We start from the raw sequence: 21,168 nt of genomic DNA, 5'->3' as shown, positions 1-21,168 counted from the left end.
GCAAACTGTTAAAATCTGGTACTAATAAACAGATTATCTGATTATTATATAAATGAGCCAGTTAAAAGCAGGTCATTATTGATACTTAATTTGTATTTTCAATCATTCTTAGCATTCATTATTTTGTACTCAGGCTCTAGCTAGATATTGAAAATATGAAAAAGTGTAAATTTTGACTTTGAGTTTTTATCATTAAGCTAATGATAATAAGCTTATCATTATTAATAATATTAATACTATTCTTATTAAAAGATAACAGCATTATATTCAGAATTTTCTTTAAACTGACTTTGAAATCATTTAACTTAGAAGTATGTACATTTAACAATTTTAAACATTTAAATTTTAAGCTATTTAACATTTTTAAAACATTGTAGCTGTTGCGACACTGGATATAAAGTAAAACAATTTCATTAAAGAATGTATAGGACACATAAAATATATTTACTGATTTGTGTATATTCTGTCTCTAGCTGATTTCAGCGGTGTCAGGAACAATTTTGGTAGACAGTGAAAAAACACAGAGCTGACTGTGTCTTCTAGAGCTCAGTAGCTGCAAATAATCTAGCATCTTCCTCTGAAACATTTGAACTTATGCAAAAGTACATAGTCATATAGTTTTGAAACAGAGATGAGTGCATGCTAGTAGTAATAGGTAGTACTGCTGCTACTGCTAAGTCACTTCAGTCGTGTCCGACTCTGTGCGACCCCATCCCTGGGATTCTCCAGGCAAGAACACTGGAGTGGGTTGCCATTTCCTTCTCCAGTGCATAAAAGTGAAAAGTAGTACTAGTGGGTAGCATTTTCTCCTTATAGCTCTGCCTCAATCACTCTTGGCCTTCCCAGGTGATGCTAGTGGTAAAGAACCTGCCTGGCAATGCAGGAGACATAAGAGATGTGGGTTCTATCCCCGGATTGGAAAGATCCCCTGGAGATGGGCATGGCACCCACTCCAGTATTCTTGCCTGAAGAATCCCCTGGACAGAGGAGCCTGATGGGCTACAGTCCATAGGGTCTCACAGAGTTGGACATGACCGAAGCGACTTAGCATGCCAGTCACCCTTGTGCCAAATTGACCTGGGAAATGTATTATATTGAGGTAGTTAATCGTGTTCATGATGATTTAAATTAAAATGGACTTAAGGAACTGGCCTAGAGGAGTCTCTGAATCCCTTGTAATCTCAAGAATCAAGGCTCTTTTAGGATCTCATCATTCAGTGTTTTTGTGTGTTACTAACAGCACATGCATTATTCTTCTGTCATTGTGAGGATCACTTGAACAAACAAAAGAATGTTTTCAGTTATCAGACTCAGGTTTCCTTGGTGATTTTGTCTTTTCCCTTACCATATTCAGGAACCAGATATCTTTCAGCCAGTTAGGGGTATGTTTGACTAACTCTTTGGAAATGTTATTATAGTATGATGAATAAGGAATGGAAGGAAGGGAAGCATGCTGCTTGTACATTTTAAGTTTAAAGGATGAGTTTACAAAGCCAGAATAACGAGTGTCTATTGGCCAGAATGCAAGTAGTCTAATTATCACTGGCCCTTTTGAGCACAGAATGTTACTTCAAATTTATAATTATTTAATCAGGAAAACTTAAAAAATATCTCAAACACTAATGTTTGCGAACACATTTGTTAAAAAAAACTGTACTTTGTAGCAGTGTTGAAATACGTTTTGGGAAATGTTTTAGCTTGCAAAACAACTCATTTAATGTGTTCTCCATTTATTCCTAGAGTTGTCCAGTTTGCAAAGATAAAAGGTAGAATAGTAGTTTCTGGGGACTGGGAGGAGAGGGGAATGAGAAGTTATAGTGTATTTTATAAGATGGGTACAGAGTTTCAGTTGGAGAAGATGGAAAAGTTCTGAAGGTAGATGGTAGAAGTGGTTGTACAATAGTATGGATGTACTTTGTGTGGTAGAAATGTACACTTAAGTGACAGAGAGGTAAATTTTATGTTATGTATTATGTACCACAGTAATAAAATGTTTACAACTGAAATGTATGTTTATTCACTAGGGCAAAATTATTAGAAAGTGAAGCAGTGAATGAGAATCTTCGAAAAAACTTGACAAGAGCCACATCAAGATCACCATATTTCAGCGGATCATCAGCTTTCTCCCCTACTATAATATCCTCAGATAAAGAGACCATTGAGATTATAGACCTAGCTAAGAAAGATTTAGAGAAGCTGAAAAGAAAAGAAAAGAAGAAGAAAAAAAGGTAGTGTTATAAAATCACTTTTATATGAATCTTATTATTCTCACTTTTATGATATTTTAATTTGCAGTTGCAATGAGTATATATAACCTCATATTAAAAAATGAAATGTCATTTAACATAGATTATAAGTATATACTTTTAAAGATTTATCTCTTCCTTATATGTAAAAAATTAATTTAATTACAATAATACATAATGAATTTTATTTAGACTATGGCAAGGTAAAATTACTATTAGAAATTATTTTATTATTTCTTCAAATAGCTGCCTTTGCATTCCATTCATCTTTTCTGCAAAGCTGATTCTATCATTACTCAGTATTTTCATTTTTTCCATTTTCTAATGCAGTCAAATAGTCTCTATGATATATTCTGCTTCCTGTCTAGATTAGTTCAACTAAAGGCTAAATTAATTCATCAGGCTGTCATTTAATGTCATTTGGTCTCTTAAGTATTTTCAGCAGGACCTCTAATTTGGTTATGTCAGAGATATTTATGTTATTTCAGACTTTCTGACTCTCCCAACAAGGAGTTACTCAGCTTTTCACCACTGTTCTAAGCTTCCTTTCCCTTGCATCCTGGTAGTATCTCCCTCTGAAATCAACTGGATGCAAAGAAGAGGAGGAAAATTAAAATATAACCACTTATAATGTGTGAGTGGTTAAGACCTCATAAATTGTGTACATGTTTACATATTGATTCTATGGTGCAGTCAATTACTTACGTAGAATATATTTTAAACATGCTGGTCAAATTAATTTTAAGCATTTTTGGCTAGATATTCCAACGGGGAATAGGATGTCTTATTTGTTAAATAGCTTGTTATGGAAGTGCACTTTGTAGAATTATTATTGACATTTAATCTAGTGCTACTTTGCTCTGTTTATTTAGACATTTATTTTGGCAACCAGGCATATCTTCCTTGAATAATCTGTTGACTAAAGTTGTTAAAGGTTCAAACTCTCAGAATTAATTCTGCTGTGTATCTTTGAGTTAAGAAGGGATTATTAGAATAATTAAAACCAGGAATTGCACATCCATGGTCTTAGGAGCATTGTAATTGCAATTGCATCCTTGAGATCCTAATGTCTTAATAGGTATTGCTCATGAGTGGTTGATTATGGCAGCATTAGAAATATATAATGATTAGTTTTTATGTAGGGCACTTAAAACTGTAATAGTGTTCACAGAATTATCAAAACTGGTGTGACTCAACATACTGTGGAAATGAAAATGAGACCTTTGCATATAACTTATCATTTATTTGTAAAATTCAGTTGTGTAGTTGGTCAAAATGTGAAATGGTATGACTTGTTTTTAAAGGTGTAGGTAGTTTGGGTTCACGAACAGTAAGCAAGGATATATTTCTCAAGGTCATGAGTTGATTCTGCTCTTTCCTTTTGAGGTAAATTTAGAGATGTTACCATAGTCACCTGCTGGGTATGAATAATAATTAATAGGGATCCCATTAGAAACCTAGGCTCTTTTGACATTTTTATTGTGATCATAGGTACCATAAATTAATACCTCTGATGCAGGTTATTTTTGTAACAATGCAAAGTTGTAAGCTTTTTGATTGATAAATATTACTATTTTAGTCAGTTTGATAAAACATTTCATTTATGACCAATAACTTTTAGCTGTATGCATATGTAATATAAATTCTTATTTTAAAAATGTTAGTAAGCTCTCATTTTAGCTAACAGGTCTTTTGTTACAGTTGAAACAAAAATAATAAACAAAGAGGTCCAGAAATGTTTAGAATGATAGCAGCTTTACTGAAATTAGTGATTAGTCTCTGTAGGAACTCTTTGGAGGCAGTAGGTCCTGTTGAGATGTATTGATTCTGATTGAGTTGTCTTACATGCTGCATATTTATTTATCAAATAGAGCATTGCAAGATTTGGTGCTACCTCAACTTTGCATATACAGTGAGTTCCATTTAAAATTGTTTGCAACATAGAACTAATTTTTCTCTAGAAATTGTTACAAATGTATAATGTCCAGATTTCCTAACTCATACACATAAAACGATATTTATTCATTTTATAGTATAATACGAGCAATTCAAAAGGGAATAGGAAAAGGAAAGTAGCAGAGGGAAAAAATGAATTTCTGCCTTAGCCAGTCTCTCTTATTCCTACTTACTGACCTCCTGTGTCCCAATGGTGCCTTGATTCATTCCTCCCTTATGAGGTCAGTTCTCATGTAATTCTTCCCTAGACCAAAGCACTCCCAATTTCAAAATCATCTACTTCTCTCATCTCCTTAAATTCAAAGTTGGAAACAAAGCCATCTGACTAAAGGAACTCATGCCAGTGGAAATGACTTCTAACTAATAAGATTCCTCTAGGGAGTTTCGTAATTTTGAAAGAGAAAGCATTAATCCAACTATTGAAAATGTGGGCAGCAATCTCTTGAGGAAAAAAAAATTAAATGGTGTAGGGCAGTTTTTTTTTTTTTTTTTTTTATCACACCTCTTTTTGGCTGAGAGTTTCCAAAACCTATCTGGAGTTTGGCCTTTGGGTTCAGTTTTGCTCAGCTGTCCCAGTTCTCATAGCTGCTTTCATTTCTCCCACTGAATCTGCAAATGTTTTAGAAGCTCCATGTCTTGTAATTTCCTTTGTTTTGTGTCGTTAGCATTTGGTTGTAGTTACTACAGGGCCTCTGACGCTGTAAATGTTGGTTGGAAGAATGGTGACTATATCATTTTTAAGTCAGAAGCTATGTTTGTTTTCAAGGAGTATGCCCCAAATCATATTTTATGTGAATGTTTCACCCTCTTCTGCATCCAAGTTTTTATCTAAACTACAACCAATTGTTAATGTGTGTGGTTTAAAGGTTGGCTTTTCTGCCTTTCTGTGCTTATTTTCTATTGAACTGTAAAATAATCCAAGTGTAGATAGTAAGCAGGTAAGGAAGAATAATTGAATTGACAACATTGCCTGTTTTTATTTTTTAGTTATACAAATGTTAGAATGGTTAGCAAGATTTGTCACAGGCCCCCCACCCCATTTAACTTTCAAGAAACATAATAATGGAACTAAATGAAATAAAGACCGTACTCCTTTAAATTATAGAGAATTATCAGATTATTAGTTTATGTCTCTGCCCCTCTACTGTTTTTTGAAACTATTGATTGCAGTGTTTTGTTTTTTTTTTTTTTTAAAGAAGCAACTGGGAAGGCATCTAAAGTTTACCTGTTTATTAGCTCACATCATCCATGTGTTTTAATATAGCTCTCCTGTGTAAGGTAAACAAAATTTCTTCATGCTGAAAATAGAAAATTAGGGCTGTATGCTAGGGAACCATATTCTTTGAGCCATTATAGCTCATTATGATCAGTATAAGCCTAAGTTAGATTTTTTTTTTTGCTTTTTTTTGTGTGTATGGATAAATAAAATTTGCCTTTCACACAGTAATCCCCATATTTTGGATATCTAGCTTTAAATGGTTTGCATTATATCAATAAAAAATTCACTCATTCATCAGACTGCATTATGTTTGTATTTAGTGGTGTCAGGTTGAAACTCTAGAAACTCTAGAGAGCAATGGCTTTTCTTTCCCTTTTTCAGCCATTATACTGGACATTTTGAACCCTGATGAATATCACTCTGCAATTTTTTTTTCTCAGAAAGATTGCTAGTCTCTTCTTGCAATAGCAGTTTATAAGTTGATTGTGAAAACAATCACAGACCTGTGAATTAAAATCACATTATAAAATTAAAATGAGAAATGCCTTGATGAAATGATGCATTACTAAGACTCCACCTATTTATTTAAAAATATTGATGATTCTGAAAAGTATTTTTGGAATTGCAGGCAGAAATATACTATGTAAAGATTGCTATATGCTTAATCAGAGCCTAGCACATCTATCTCTGTCTTTTTGCCTGTATGAGAGAGAATGGGTATTCAGTACATTCCATTGAGTAAAGATTCCCAATTCTGTGTATTGAATATTCTTTAAACTTCACACTTTTAAATAAATATTTATAGTTTTTCTCATAGTTTTCTGGTTAAAAAATAATCTTACTAATGAAAAGTACTACATTTCCCATTTCATTGCTGCCTTTGCCTTAGATATAACCTTTTGATGGTCTAGTAATTAGTACAGTGATATTAATTTCAGTTAATAAAATTATAATTTTCCACTGATATCATAATCATATTCATTTGACCATAATACCATTTCATATATAATTCTGAAATAGAATTTTTAGTGATGTTCATGTGTAGTATATTAAAATATAAAACAAGTTTAAAAATTAGTATCCTAGTATATAGTATTAATGGTATTTTCAAAATATGGTATAAAGGCATTACTTTTTGAAGCTCTTTAAATGATGCCATAGAAAAGTCTTTTGTAAAGGTTTAAAAAGAAGATGATATCATTGAAAGTGAGCTTTTTTTTTTTTTTTTTTGGAAGCTGAGAACTTTGATCCATTTCAGGTTAAGAAAAGCAATGGCATCCAAATACTCGTACTATTTATCAGCTTCATACATTGAGAATGTACATTTTATTGCTGAGTAATTTCAACTGCTAGTCTATATACTCTTCTTAGATATAATGCTGCTTGTTTTTCTACTTACTTTTTATTTATACAAAATGTATTGCCTTTTTACTGTGTATTGTCCTTTGATGATATCTTTTAAAATTTATTTTAAAGTCTTCAAGCTCATGTATCATTTTTACCTTCTTATCACTTTCGCTTTTTACTGTCTGGTTTGTCCTTCATTGGCTTGGCCTTCCAATACTGTGCCTCGTGATTTTGAAGGCTACAGAAACTTGAGGAAAGCAGTCGAGAAGAAAGAAGGTTGGAATATTTCCCAGGTTTTTTATTAAAATGTCATTTAAATACTTAGTTGCCATTCACAAGGATATGTGTTGTAGAATTATAGATTATTTCAGACTATATTAACTTGGTGTTCCTAAAAATAATGATGATTTTATAAAATTAACAAAAACACTGAAAATATAAAAACTACTTTTTGAGAAAAAACCCACGCCAGTTATATGAATTAAAATTCAGGCAATTTCATGTGAGTTTAGTATAGACTATTATAATTTTGATGGCTAAAAATGACCCAAGAACCCCACCATTAAACTTTTAGAATATATCTTTTGGAAACTTGTGAATAGACAGAATTATTAATTTGGTGGGAACTAACATTTTGTTGCAGCACATGCTAAGTTATGGGTGGACTCTTTATCTTCACTTCCTTATTTTATGTATCTTTGTTAGAAAAACAACATTAAAATGGCAACAAGGCAAAAGGAAACTGTGGCCTTGCTACAGACAAGATTTATAAGACATATTTAAGGTTGAATAAGAAAAACAAATTTTGCTATTTAAATGTATCTAAAGTGAACATCAAAAGCAGGATCTTTTCCTTTTTTTTCCATTTGATATTTGAGCAAAATTTAGAAGCACACTTCTGAACTCTCAATATAATAAAAATTTGCAGTTTACTCATTTAGTACTATGATTATTTAACCATGTGTCAAGTACTATTTTACTTATTAGAAATTCTCTCTGTTGATTTTACTAAACATCTCCTAATTACATCATCAAAATGATTAACATAAACTGATTTCAAAATAATATTAAATATTTTAGAAGCACCACTTTATAAATTTTCTTACTTAAAATAAGCCTTTTGAGAACTTTTATTTTGGAACAATTAAACTAATCTCTTAATTTAAATAGCTGAAACCTTAAAATTATATTTTCTTTAAGTTATTTAATAATCTACATTCCACAATTACATTCTACATATTGTATTCTGTGAAACTCACTCAGTTGTGTCCAACTCTTTGCGATCCCATGGGCTATATATACAGTCCATGGAATTCTCCAGGCCAGAATACAGGAGTGGCTAGCCTTTCCCTTCTCCAGGGGATCTTCCCAACCCAGGGATCAAACCCAGATCTCCTGCATTGCAGGCAGAATCTTTACTAGCTGAGCCACAAGGGAAGCTTGTATTCTAAAGTTCTATAATTTATTCTAGAATTTAGTATATTCTATAATTAGAATATAATTCTATCTATAAGTCATCTTAGGACTCACCTAATTAATTTAGGATATTATGTTTATCATTGGGATTAAATTAGGGCAATAAAATGTGAAAAATTTTCCATTTTGAAAGGTCAAAATAAAATGTGTAGTTAAAGTAGTGTATAGAAACATTTTCCCACCTTCAAGTAGTTAAGGCCTTTAAATGTGCTTAATGAACATTGTTTGCTTCTAATATTTATATGATCCCTAATGGATAACAAAAGCAGATTTATTTGGTGTTTTAGGACAAGGCTTCTTAGACATGAATGTGCATGTAGATAACCTGGGGAGTTTGATAAAATGAAGATTCTGACTCAGTAGAACTGAGGTGGAGCCTGAGATTCTACTTATCTTACAAGCTCCTGGATGAGCTGATGCTTCTCTCTCTGTGAACCGAACTTTGAGGCAATGTTCTAGAATACTGGCCTTGGAGTCATGACACCTGGTTTTAAGTCCCCTTGAGTTGATAAACTTCCCCAGGACAAAGTTTCTTTTTTTTTATTGTCAACAGAGATGTTGACGTTGGTTGTCAAGATGTCAAAGGTTTTAAGTCATTTGATCACTAGTCTTGTAGCTCAAAGGTTCTGATTCTATGTAAAGTACAAACTTACATATTTTTCATTGCTGCTTAGACAGTTATTTTAGATAAAAAATTTCCCCAGTTTATTGAGGAAAGCTTGACTATTTGCTGTATAATAATCATTAAGTACCAAATTGTACTTTAAAAGCTGAAGCTTTCAGTAATATAGGGTAAATTAATAACGTAAACTTACTGCTGATTTTTCTGCATCAGAATTGGCACAAACAGCTTATAATGTATGAATTAATTTCATATGTAAGTGGAAGTAACATTTGTTGAGCTGGACTCTGGTGACTTGGAAGAAGTGGGAGGGTGTGTTAGGCCAAGTATATGGAACAAGGTGGTAGGATGGCTATAAACCTGGATGAAAGGAAATTTGTGCCGGAACCTGAAGTAATGAAGGAACTGATAATAACAAAAATTGTATGTTGCAACAGTTGCAGGTGAGGAAGGAAAACTGCATAGAAGAGGGAGTAAGAAATATCTCCATACACATGCTCTTTTCCTAGCTCTAAGCCTTAGGTCTATCTCAAGTATAGCCCTGCTTGAGTACATGGCGCTGGCCTTTGAGTCAGATGACTGGATGAAGGGGAATTTCTTTCTGTATTTCCATCTTGAAATGCACGATGATGGAAAATCAACATCCTAAGTGATGTATGATAGGCATTCAAGTGTGTTCAGCATTTTTCTCTAACAAGTGATTTAACAAACTCATGGAACCTTGTTGTAGCTTGCTTGATTCCTCTCCAGTTAATTGATATTCTTGCTAGTAGTTTCTACTCACTCTAGAGATGTGCTGTATTTCACGCCTCTTTATGCATCTTTCAATTTGTACAATTTTACTCCAACATAATTAGTATGTGAGACTCAGGCAGAGGTGCCAAGCAGAGATGCTTATGCACAGTCATAGGGATGAATATGTTTAATAAATCCTTCACGTGTATTTATTATGCACATACCACAGGTACTGGGTATGTAATGCTGAGCCAAACAGATATGATCCCTACTCTCATGAGACTTAAACAGTCTAGTAGGAGATAGAAATTAAAGAAATAACTACCTAAATAAACATAAATTAAGAATTATGAAAATTTTAAAAATTAAGAATTTTCAATGGAAAAGTATTTATATTCATCTTGTTCTGAGTTCAAAAATGTCTCTGAGAATTGGGACCTAGAGTTAAGCATTAGAGATTGATAATAATAGCAGGGCCTACAGAAGATTAATTTTTTAGCCTAGAAGCTAAAAATAAGTCCATGTATTAGGGCAGTTATCTGTAGCAGAATATCTGAAAGAAATGATAGCTGTTATAAAGATATTCTGATAAAATTTTTTAACTATTTCTAAGGAAATTTTATTTCAAGAATATTGCTTTATTCAAGTATTCTTTTTATTCTTAATGATTTTAAAAGTTTACTAAAGCTCAAGAAGAAAATGTTCACATGTAGATTCATTTGAAATTCATTTTCTTAATATTATTTAGCTTGATAAAAATATATGAGTCTGACGAACAGAAGTATAACTTCTGTGCATAATTGATCATGGTTGCTAAACCAAGAAGGGTCAGAGTGATTTAACTAAAATTTTTTCTTGCTGTGGAGTCTTCTTTTTCTCATGGACACTAGGGCTGAAGTAGTTTAGCTATAACATTATTTGGCATCACTATGCAGTTAGAGCTGTTGTACTGAATCCCGAAAAGGAGACTTTTGTTTGGTTGGTGAATCTTGTGACAGATTCTGAAATTTCCTGTTCAATCAGCGGTCAGGTTGAACTTCAGACAGTTTTGATGTGTGGAGATCCATTTCTGTGAGAACATTATGAAAAATAGCCCTGTGCTACAGGGATGACCTAGGAGAAAAGAGCTGGTGCTATTACCAGGGGAAATCTGAAGACAATGACAGATGCACTCAGGGGAGACAAACCTACCATGGGCAGATTTATCCTTAAATGTATTAGGACATCAATAAAAATGAAGTTTCTGTATCTTTGTATTAAGATGAGAAGACGTTTATATATTTAGATGAGAAAACAAAACTATTTTTAATTTCCATTGAAATTAGTTTGCCTGCATTCTAGCTTATGGAATGTTACTGTGAGTAGTTCTTAGCTGTCTTATCAGGTGTCATGCTCCAGGGTATAATCTATCCTCAGTGTTTCTAGAAAATAAGATTTTCTTCAATTATATAAATTCACTACACTATGAGTTGAATGGCAGTTTCTATTTTCCTCTGAAGCATCAGACATGATATCTTTGCTCTTTGTTAAATGATGAACTCTTCTCATTTGTTTTCAGAAATAATTGATGGTTTTTAAAAATCTGCAAGGAGAAAAGTAAATAATTTTCCTCTTTAATACTATACATTTTTGTTTCTTTTTTTTGAAGTGTGGCTGGTAAAGAGGATAATACAGAAACTGACCAAGAGAAGAAAGAAGAAAAGAATATTTCAGAAAGAGAAAACATTGAATTAGAAGTTGTAAGTATGAAAGAATGAACCTGGAATTTTGAGTCCCTGGATTAGGTTATTCTTGGTTGCTGATAACTGTGCTAACTTATATGTAGAAAAGAGAATCCATTATCATGCATCCATTTTAAACTGTTTCCTTGAGGACTTCTTTTCTTCAGAAATGTGAGCTATGAAATATTAGCAAATTATAGTCTTGTGCATTTTGAAAACATTTTCTATGGGATAATAGAGTACTAAGAGATGAAGTACTCTTTGATTTAAGACAAGGTTATTATAAAATAACCTTAAAATTATGTATTGATTTATTTTAACAGGAAGTGAAATTTTTATGCACTTATACTTTATAATCACACAGTTTCTCTTTTTTGTGTTTATTCAGGGAGACTTTATTGCAGATTTTAATATGTGAAGTATCATAATAGAGACGGGGCAAAATTAAATCCTACTGCTAGGCACACTCCAAAATGAGGGAAAAAGAAAAATTCTGATTTTGATTTTTTTGTTTTTTCTTTATTTTATTTTTTACTGAAATGTGGTTGCTTTACAATGTTGTTAATTTCTTCTGTACAGCAGAGTGAGTTAGTTATATGTATCCATATATCCACTCTTTTTTAGATATCTTTCCTATTTAGGTTGCCATAGATCATTGAGTAGACTTCCATTTGGTATACAGTAGGTTCTCATTAGTTATCTGTTTTATAAATAGTAGTATATATATGTCTATCCTTATCTTCCAAATCAATCCCACCTCTCCTCTCCTCCTTGGTAACCATACATTTATTCTCTTCATCTGTGATTCTATTTCTGCTTTACAAATAAATTCATCTGTATCATTTTTCTAAATTCCATATAGATGTATTAATATACTACATTTTTTCTTTCTGACTTACTTCACTCCATATGACAATCTCTAGATCCACCCATATTTCTGCAAATAGTACTATTTTGTTCTTTTCTATGACTGAGTAATATTCCATTGTATATATGTACCACATTTTTTTATCCATTCCTCTGTCAATGGACATTTAGATTGTTTCCATGTCATGGCTATTAGATATAGTGTTACAATGAACAGGGAGCATGAATCTTTTTGAATTATGGTTTTCTCCAGATATATCCTTAGGAGTGGGATTGGTGGGTCATATGATAACTCTACTGTTAGTTTTTTAAGGAACCTCCATACTGCTCTCCATAGTGCCTGTACCAATTTACATTCCCACCAACAGAATAAGAGTTCCCTTTCCTCCACACCTTCTCCAGCATTATTGTTTGTAGATTTTTTTCAAGATGGTCACTCCGACCAGTGTGAGATTTTGCATTTCTCTGATAATTAATGGTGTTGAGCATCTTTTCATGTGTTTGTTGACCTTCTGTATGTCATCTTTGGTGAAATTTCTATTTAGGTCTTCCATCCATTTTTGATTGGATTGTTTGATTTTTGATATTAATATTTAGCTTCACGAGCTCTTTGTATATTTTAGAGATTAATCCTTTGTCAATTGCTTCATTTACAAATATTTTCTCCCATTCTGAGGGCTGTCTTTTTGTTTATGGTTTCCTTTGTTGTGCAAAAGTTTTTAAGTTTAGTTAGGTTTCATTTGTTTATTTTTGTTTCTGTTTTCATTAGTCTAGGCAGTTGATTGAAAAAGATCTTGTGATTTATGTCAAGGGTTGTTTTGCCTATATTTTCCTCTAAGTGTTTTATAGTATCTGGCCTTGCATTTAGGTTTTAATCCATTTTGAATTTATATTTGTGTATGGTGATAGTGAGGGTTCTAATTTCATTCTTTTACATGCAGCAGTCCAGTTTGCCCAGCACCATTTATTGAAGAAACTTCTCTTTTCCCCACTGTATATTCTTGTCTCCTTTGTCATAGATTAAGTGGCTGTAGGTGTGGGTTTATTCTGAACTTCCGATCCTGTTCCATTGATCTACATGTCTGTTTCTATGCCAGCACCATACTGTTTTGATGACTGTAGCTCTGTAGTCAGGAAGCCTGATTGTTCCAGCTCTATTCTTTCTCAAGGTTACTTTGGGTATTCGAGGTCTTGTGTTTCCATACAAATTGTAAAATTTTTTTCTTCTAATTCTGTTGTGTAGTCTCTCTTAATGATGTAATCAGTTTACTTTGCCAATATTGTGCTATTAATGGACACACATCACATTTTAGGAAGAAAGTCAAGAAGTGAGTGATCATGAAGATGAGGAAGAGGAAGAGGAGGAGGAAGAAGATGACATTGAAGGGGGTGAAAGCTCTGATGAATCAGATTCTGAATCAGATGAAAAAGGTATTTGTCCTTTGGTGCAAGGACAAAGATTTATTTTGGGAAATTGTTTAAAACATAACAGAAAACTCTTAGCGCTCTCCATCTCATCCTTGTATGCCCTCCAAGACTCATGTTTATCTCTTATTGTAGCTAGTCATTATGTGACTTCCACTTTTATTTGGAACCAGTGGTATTTCTTGTCCTTGACCAATGTGAACACTCTTTATCTTGTTGCCAGTTTTTTAGTTTTTGGTATATTCAGGATATTTTCCTTACAGCTGCCAAGTGAATACTTGAATGTAGAGATGATTTTCATGCTTTGATTATAGCCTATCCAGTATTTTTATTTTTTTCCTTTATACTAGCCAATTATCAAGCAGACTTAGCAAACATTACTTGTGAAATTGCAATCAAGCAAAAGCTGATTGATGAACTAGAAAATAGCCAGAAAAGACTGCAGACGCTGAAAAAACAGTATGAAGAGAAGCTAATGATGCTACAACATAAAATTCGGGACACACAGCTTGAAAGAGACCAAGTGCTTCAAAACTTAGGTAACAATTATATTTAATTCAAATTAAAGTTCAGATTAAACTATCACATTGGATTTTTATCTTTTCTTCCTTTCTAGGAAAAAAATTATATTAGAAGTCACATTAAATGGTAATTTATCTTATTATGTTAAATATTACTATTCATTTTGGTTTTTTCGTGCCGATATCTGTCTAGGCTAATATTTTTTTTCCCCCAAAGTTGTGGCTAATTGTTTTAATGCCTTGATTTATGCTGGGAACTTTTTTTAAATTAGAAAGATAAGCATTCAATAGCTGTTAAATAAGAATCAATATTAAAAGAGAGAGTAATTAAAAGACACCTTGGCCTCCTGAGGCTTGTATTTGGGAGGTAGTTCTTCTCTAAGGTCATGAATAATATATCTGTAAAATAAATATCTGTATCTCACAAAAACAAATACAAATATTGTTTGGTCATTTAGGCTCAGTGGAATCTTACTCAGAAGAAAAGGCAAAAAAAGTTAGGTCTGAATATGAAAAGAAACTACAAGCCATGAATAAAGAACTTCAGAGACTTCAGGCAGCTCAGAAAGAGCATGCAAGGTTGCTTAAAAATCAGTCCCAATATGAAAAACAATTGAAGAAATTACAGCAGGATGTGATGGAAATGAAGAAGACTAAGGTATTGATTATATTTTCAATTAATGTTTGATGGTAATACTTGTGTCATTTGGGACCAAAAAAATTACCGTGGTTCTTTCTGTGTTCCGTATTCTTTCTGTGACCTAGAAATGATGCACTTCCTTTTGGCAGTTAGTAGTTGATTACTACAGTCATCCATTATCAGAATCTTTTTTTGAAATGACTGAAAATCATGTGGTCAGTAGGACTTCTCTGACTTTAATGGATATTTATCTTTATTTTCTTAAAACTCTTACACAGATTAGCAAAAGTGAAAATATTTCAAACATGAAAAATGCAGAGATAATAACAATGAACAATATATTCAGTATTTAGTTTAAGGTATTAAATATTATAGATATGTACAAAACCTCCTATATATCCCTTCCTGATCATGGTCTCCTTTCCCTTAGAGGTAACAACTATCTTGAATTTAGTGGTTATCGTTCCATGCATAAAAAACTGCAAGTTTTCTTCCCTTGACCTAAGAGAGTATGTAAATTCTTATCTGTTATTGTTTTTGTTTTAGAATAGATTATTCTTAACATTTTGCCATGAAAATCAATATCAGTTCAGTTCAGTTCAGTCGCTCAGTCATGTCCTATTCTTTGCGACCCCATGAATCGCAGCACGCCAGGCCTCCCTGTCCATCACCAACTCCCGGAGTTTACTCAAACCCATGTCCATGATGATGATGCCATGAGTCGGTGATGCCATCCAACCATCTCATCCTCTGTCAGCCCCTTCTCCTCCTGCCCTCAGTCTTTCCCAGCATCAGGGTCTTTTCCAATGAGTTAGCTCTTCATATCAGGTGGCCAAAGTATTGGAGTTTCAGCTTCAACATCAGACCTTCCAATGAACACCCAGGACTGATCTCCTTTAGGATGGACTGGTTGGAGCTCCTTGCAGTCCAAGGGATTCTCAAGAGTCTTCTCCAACACCACAGTTCAAAAACATAAATTTTTCAGCACTCAGCTTTCTTTATAGTCCAACTCTTTTTTTTTTTTTTATTTTTTCAGTGGGTTTTGTCATACATTGATATGAATCAGCCATAGATATAGTCCAACTCTTATATCCATACATGACCACTAGAAAAACCATAGCCTTGACTAGGTGGACCTTTGTTGGTGAAGTAATGTCTCTGCTTTTTAATGTGCTATCTAGGTTGGTCAGAACTTTTCTTCCAAGGAGTAAACATCTTTTAATTTCATGGCTGCAATCACCATCTGTGGTGATTTTGGAGCCCAGAAAAATAAAGTCAGCCACTGTTTCCACTGTTTCCCCATCTATCTGCCATGAAGTGATGGGACCAGATGCCATGATCTTAGTTTTCTGAATGTTGAGCTTTAAGCCAACTTTTTCACTCTCCTCTTTCACTATCAAGAGGCTCTTTAGTTCTTCTTCACTTTCTGCCATAAGGGTGGTGCCATCTGCATATCTGAGATTATTGATATTTCTCCTGGCAATCCTGATTCCAGCTGGTGCTTCCTCCAGCCCAGCGTTTCTCATAATGTACTCTGCATATGAGTTAAATAAGCAGGGTGACAATATACAGCCTTGACGTACTCCTTTTCCTATTTGGAACCAGTCTGTTGTTCCATGTCCAGTTCTAACTGTTGCTTCCTGACCTGCATACAGATTTCTCAGGAGGCAGGTTAAGTGGTCTGGTATTCCCATCTCTTTCAGAATTTTCCGGAGTTTATTGTGATCCACACAGTCAAAGGCTTTGGCATAGTCAATATAGCAGAAGTAGATGTTTTTCTGGAACTCTCTTGCTTTTTCGATGATCCAGTGGATGTTGGCAATTTGATCTCTGGTTCCTCTGCCTTTTCTAAAACCAGCGTGAACATCTGGAAGTTCACGGTTTACATATTGCTGAAGCCTGGCTTGGAGAATTTTGAGCATTACTTTACTGGCGTGTGAGATGAGTGCAATTGTGCGGTAGTTTGAGCATTCTTTGGGATTGCCTTTCTTTGGGATTGGAATGAAAACTGACGTTTTCCAGTCCTGTGGCCACTGCTGAGTTTTCCATATTTGCTGGCGTATTGAGTGTAGCACTTTCACAGCATCATCTTTCAGGATTTGAAATAGCTCAGCTGGAATTCCATCACCTCCACTAGCTTTGTTCTTAGTGATGCTTCCTAAGGCCCACTGACTTCACATTCCAGGATGTCTGGCTCTAGGTGAGTGATCACACCATCATGATTATCTGGGTCATGAAGATCTTTTTTGTACAGTTTTCTGTGTATTCTTGCCACCTCTTAATCTCTTCTGCTTCTGTTAGGTCCCTACCATTTCTGTCCTTTATTGAGCCCATCTTTGCATGAAATGTTCGTTGGTATCTCTAATTTTCTTGAAGAAATCTCTAGTCTTTCCCATTCTATTGTTTTCCTCTATTAGATTATTCTTAACATTTTGCCATGAAAATCAATATAGTTTCCTTAATATAGGAAGTGTGGAAATGATTGAAAAAGTAGTTAGGTTATTATGTTGTATAGTTGCTGATGCCAGCAAAAATAGCTAAAATAACTTAAGTGCTTACTATGTGCCAGGCACTGTATAGGCACAGTGTTGGTATAAACTCATTGAATTCTCAACGGAAGCCAATCCCATAGAAATATTACCTCCAGTTTATACATTAGAAAACCAAAGCCTGCAGTGGGTAAGTAACTAGTTCAAGGTCACACAGCTACTGATAATAAGTTAAATACCAAAAAATTATTCCAGTAATAAAACACCTGGACATTGAATATAAAAAGCTTAGAACAGTAAGTAATTTTATAGAAGTATTAATATGTTAAAAATGGCTTCCCTGGTAGCTCAGATGATAAAGTGTCTGCCTGCAGTGTGAGAGACCTGGGTTCGATCCCTGGGTCAGGAAGATCCCCTGGAGAAGGAAATGGCAACCTACTCCAGTACTCTTGCCTGATAAATTCCGTGGATGGGGGAACCTAGTAGGCTACAGTCCATGGGATCCCAAAGAGTCGGACACGACTGAGCAACTTCATTGGTTCTCTGGATTAATATGTTAGAAGTGTATTCAAAATATAAGTACATTAATCTTACAAATATAAGAACTGACCATTTAACATGTTGCAAAATTCCACTTTTTTTCCTGCTCAGTATTCAGAATCCTAAGAGTATACTTCCATGCATATGATTTATTTAATGAATATTGTAAAAGGATAATCACAGTAGATATATTTACCTGATATTTTAGGTTCGCTTGATGAAACAAATGAAAGAAGAACAAGAAAAAGCCCGATTGACGGAATCTAGAAGAAACAGAGAGATTGCTCAACTGAAAAAGGATCAACGTAAAAGAGATGTGAGTAGACTCAGTTATGTAAAAATACTGTACGTCAATAGTATTGTTCAATAAATGGAAGATATTTTTTGATAACTTTATTAAAAAGAGGGACAATAAAGCATTTTTATATATGGCATTTATTATAGTATGTAGATTATAGTAATTCAATATAAAAGTTTATGAAAAACAGTATAATATTACTGTAAGTTTTATTGGAGACTTATTTCCTAGATGATCAGATGGAAGAAAATGGCATGTAATAAGTGGTTATTTCTAGGGAGACCAAGGAAGTAGTTGCAGTAAAATAGTGATTTTTAGGTGGTTCCAAAGACAGATTCTTATGAATGTTGCTTAACTAATAACCAGACTTCACTAGAAGAGACTTTACTAGGGGCTATACAAATTTTTGTATTCTTTGACCCAAGAATTATGTTTCCATGAACTCAGACTAAGCAAATAATTTAAACTAAGAAAAATTATATTACAGTATGTTAAAATCTTCACTTTAGGTTATTTGTAGTAACGAAAAATATAAAACCAACTAAGATGTGTGACGGTAGGGGTAACAGTTAAATAAATTATAATTCATTCCATTCAATGTGTATTTATTCATCTGTTAAAAATTAGGATTTGAAAACTGCATAGTAAAATGAAAAATGACTATGATTTAACATTAACTGTAAAGTAACATTTTATATATGCATGCTTATTTACAATACAGAAAAATTTAAAAAATGCGTATCAACATGCTAAATGTCATTGTATTAAGATTATAGGTTATAGTTGATTGGATTTTTTTCTTTCCAAATTTTTGACAATATAGTTATTTATGACTATTTTTTTAAAATAAAGAGCCATCACCTTCTTTACCACAGTATCAATTAGGTTCCAGCCTTTGTTCCAGGTTCCAGCCTTTGTTCCATTTTTCTCACCCAACTTTTTCTAAATTCTCCCTGAATAAAACATGAATATACAGGATATTTTAGAAAATAGAAATTTGTTTTGTGAGCTAAAGATGAAATTAGGGAGCTAGAAAATGACTAATGAGATAGAAAAATAGATGTGTTAGTCAGATGACTATGATATTTATATGTATTCATTAATTTTCCCAAGATATTAATGTATTTTAATAATCAGTCTATTTTATCATTTTTAATACCTGGTGATTTTAGATCTCGTTTATGTTAGTACGCTGTTACTGAAATCAGGTAGAAGCACACTCTAGCATATGGTCTGTTCTTTTTTTCCTGTTTCTTAAAAAATTAATAAAACTCATATGCCATAAAATTCAGTTTTAAATTATACCATTCAAGTATTTAGTATGTTCACAAATTTGTACAACAATCACCACTCCGTAACATTTTCATTACTCCGAAAAGAAACCCCAGACCAATTAGCAATTACTCCCATTTCTCTCTTTCCCTTACTCTTGACAGCAACTAATCTACTTCCTGCCTATGTATTTGCCTATTCTAGACATTTTGTATATGTGGAATCATACCATATGTAGCCTTTTGTGTCTGGCTCCTTTCATTTAGTATGATATTTTGAAGGTTTATCCATGTTATAGCATATATCACTAGTACATTTTTTTTTTAAATGACTATATGTACAGAGCACATTTTGCTAATCCATTCTTCAATGGGTGGGCATTTTGGTTGTTTTGACTTTTAGGCTATTTATTTCATTTTTAATGAAATTTTTGGATGACAGGCATGATTTCCTTACAGTGTATGCTAACTACTTCTTTATTACTAAGTTAGACACAACGATTAAACAACAACAGCATATGAGGTATAAAGAGATCAATATTGAACAATTAATTCCCAGGACTGAACTTTTGAATTTTATCCACACATATGATGTCTCTCTTCAGGCTAATCACATAAAAAGCTACTGTTTCAGACTTTTTCCTCCCCTTAATTTGTTGCTTTTTGTGCATATTCAGCTCCTGTCTAAAGTGTTTCTTGTAATACTCAATTTGAACCCTTAGAGAACCAAATATGTGTACATCATACAAAAATTATGAATGAGCTTGAGATTTGATTTTTAATATGAAGAAATTAAATTTAGTAACAAGCTTGAAATTAAATTTAGTAACAAGCTTGAAACTATAGGTTAATTTTAGATAGTTCATTAATTTAAAAAGATTTATTAGCTTTTCTTCCATGTCTATTACTGTATAGGCAAGATGTGGCAGTGATAAGACAGAGTCCTTTTCTCAATGAATTCCTATCTGATAAGATAAGAATATGTATAGACTTGAGATGAATCATCTGTTTGAATTTGGGATGCACAACATAGTTATTTGTTACATCACAGAGTTAAAGTCCTAAAAGAGATGTTTGTGATCAAGTCCAACTCCAAAGCTTTGCCCATGATCACAGAGTTAAATAAATGACAGAACCAGAACATGTTTTATTTTTAGTCCAAAATTATTTCCTAAATTATATCCCTATAAAATGGCTTAAAGTAATCAATAATTTTCTGTATCATATAGACTACCTAGAAACAAATTGGTAGCCAGTTAATTTTATTGACCAACTTAGTATTTCCAAAGTTACTATAAAGTGCTAATACAATTAATATATGTTCTCTCTATATTTAAATCGGAGTTTATAATTGTATACCTTGTAAGGTGCCTCTATTGAAAATATTCTAAGCTGTGTTTCTTCCTGTTCATGCCTCAGCCAGCAGCCAAAACAAAAATGAGATATTTGTGAAGCGTTTAGGAGGATACTTGCATATAGTAAACCCTTTATTGCTGCTGTGTTGTGTTTAGTCGCTCAGTCGTGTCCTACTCTTTGTGATCCCATGGACTGCAGCCCACCAGGCTCCTCTGTCCATGGGATTCTCCAGGCAAGAATACTGGAGTGGGTTGCCATGCCCTCTTCCAGGGCATCTTCCTGACCCAAGGATAGAACTTGTGTCTCTCTATGTCTCCTGCAGTGGGAGGTGGGTTCTTTAATTCTAGTGCCACCTGCGAAGTCCATAGTAATGAATGCAAGGTGATTATTAGCTCAGATGCTGCTGAGAATGCTTACAGTTCCCAGTGAAATGGGACAA

The 21,168-nt window shown here is 33.4% G+C and overlaps 1 protein-coding gene across 14 annotated transcripts in view; it reads left to right on the top strand.

The window, feature by feature from the left end:
* KIF21A (kinesin family member 21A) overlaps nt 1-21,168 on the top strand; it is a 174,022-nt gene that overhangs the window by 115,744 nt on the left and 37,110 nt on the right. For 9 of the 14 annotated variants that reach the window (XM_043446801.1, XM_043446811.1, XM_043446810.1 and 6 more), the window contains exons 11-17: nt 2,025-2,228; nt 7,006-7,044; nt 11,250-11,340; nt 13,503-13,620; nt 13,965-14,153; nt 14,594-14,793; nt 18,013-18,120. In XM_043446801.1, coding sequence (XP_043302736.1) covers nt 2,025-2,228; nt 7,006-7,044; nt 11,250-11,340; nt 13,503-13,620; nt 13,965-14,153; nt 14,594-14,793; nt 18,013-18,120 — 949 coding nt within the window. The remainder of the gene's footprint in view (nt 1-2,024; nt 2,229-7,005; nt 7,045-11,249; nt 11,341-13,502; nt 13,621-13,964; nt 14,154-14,593; nt 14,794-18,012; nt 18,121-21,168) is intronic. The other 5 variants (XM_043446806.1, XM_043446807.1, XM_043446812.1 and 2 more) reach the window with 1 other exon arrangement.

The sequence above is a fragment of the Cervus canadensis genome, chromosome 25 (assembly GCF_019320065.1).
Source record: "Cervus canadensis isolate Bull #8, Minnesota chromosome 25, ASM1932006v1, whole genome shotgun sequence".
NCBI lineage: Eukaryota > Metazoa > Chordata > Mammalia > Artiodactyla > Cervidae > Cervus > Cervus canadensis.
Note: the sequence above shows the minus strand (reverse complement) of the source record. Positions and strands in the feature narration are given on the sequence as shown.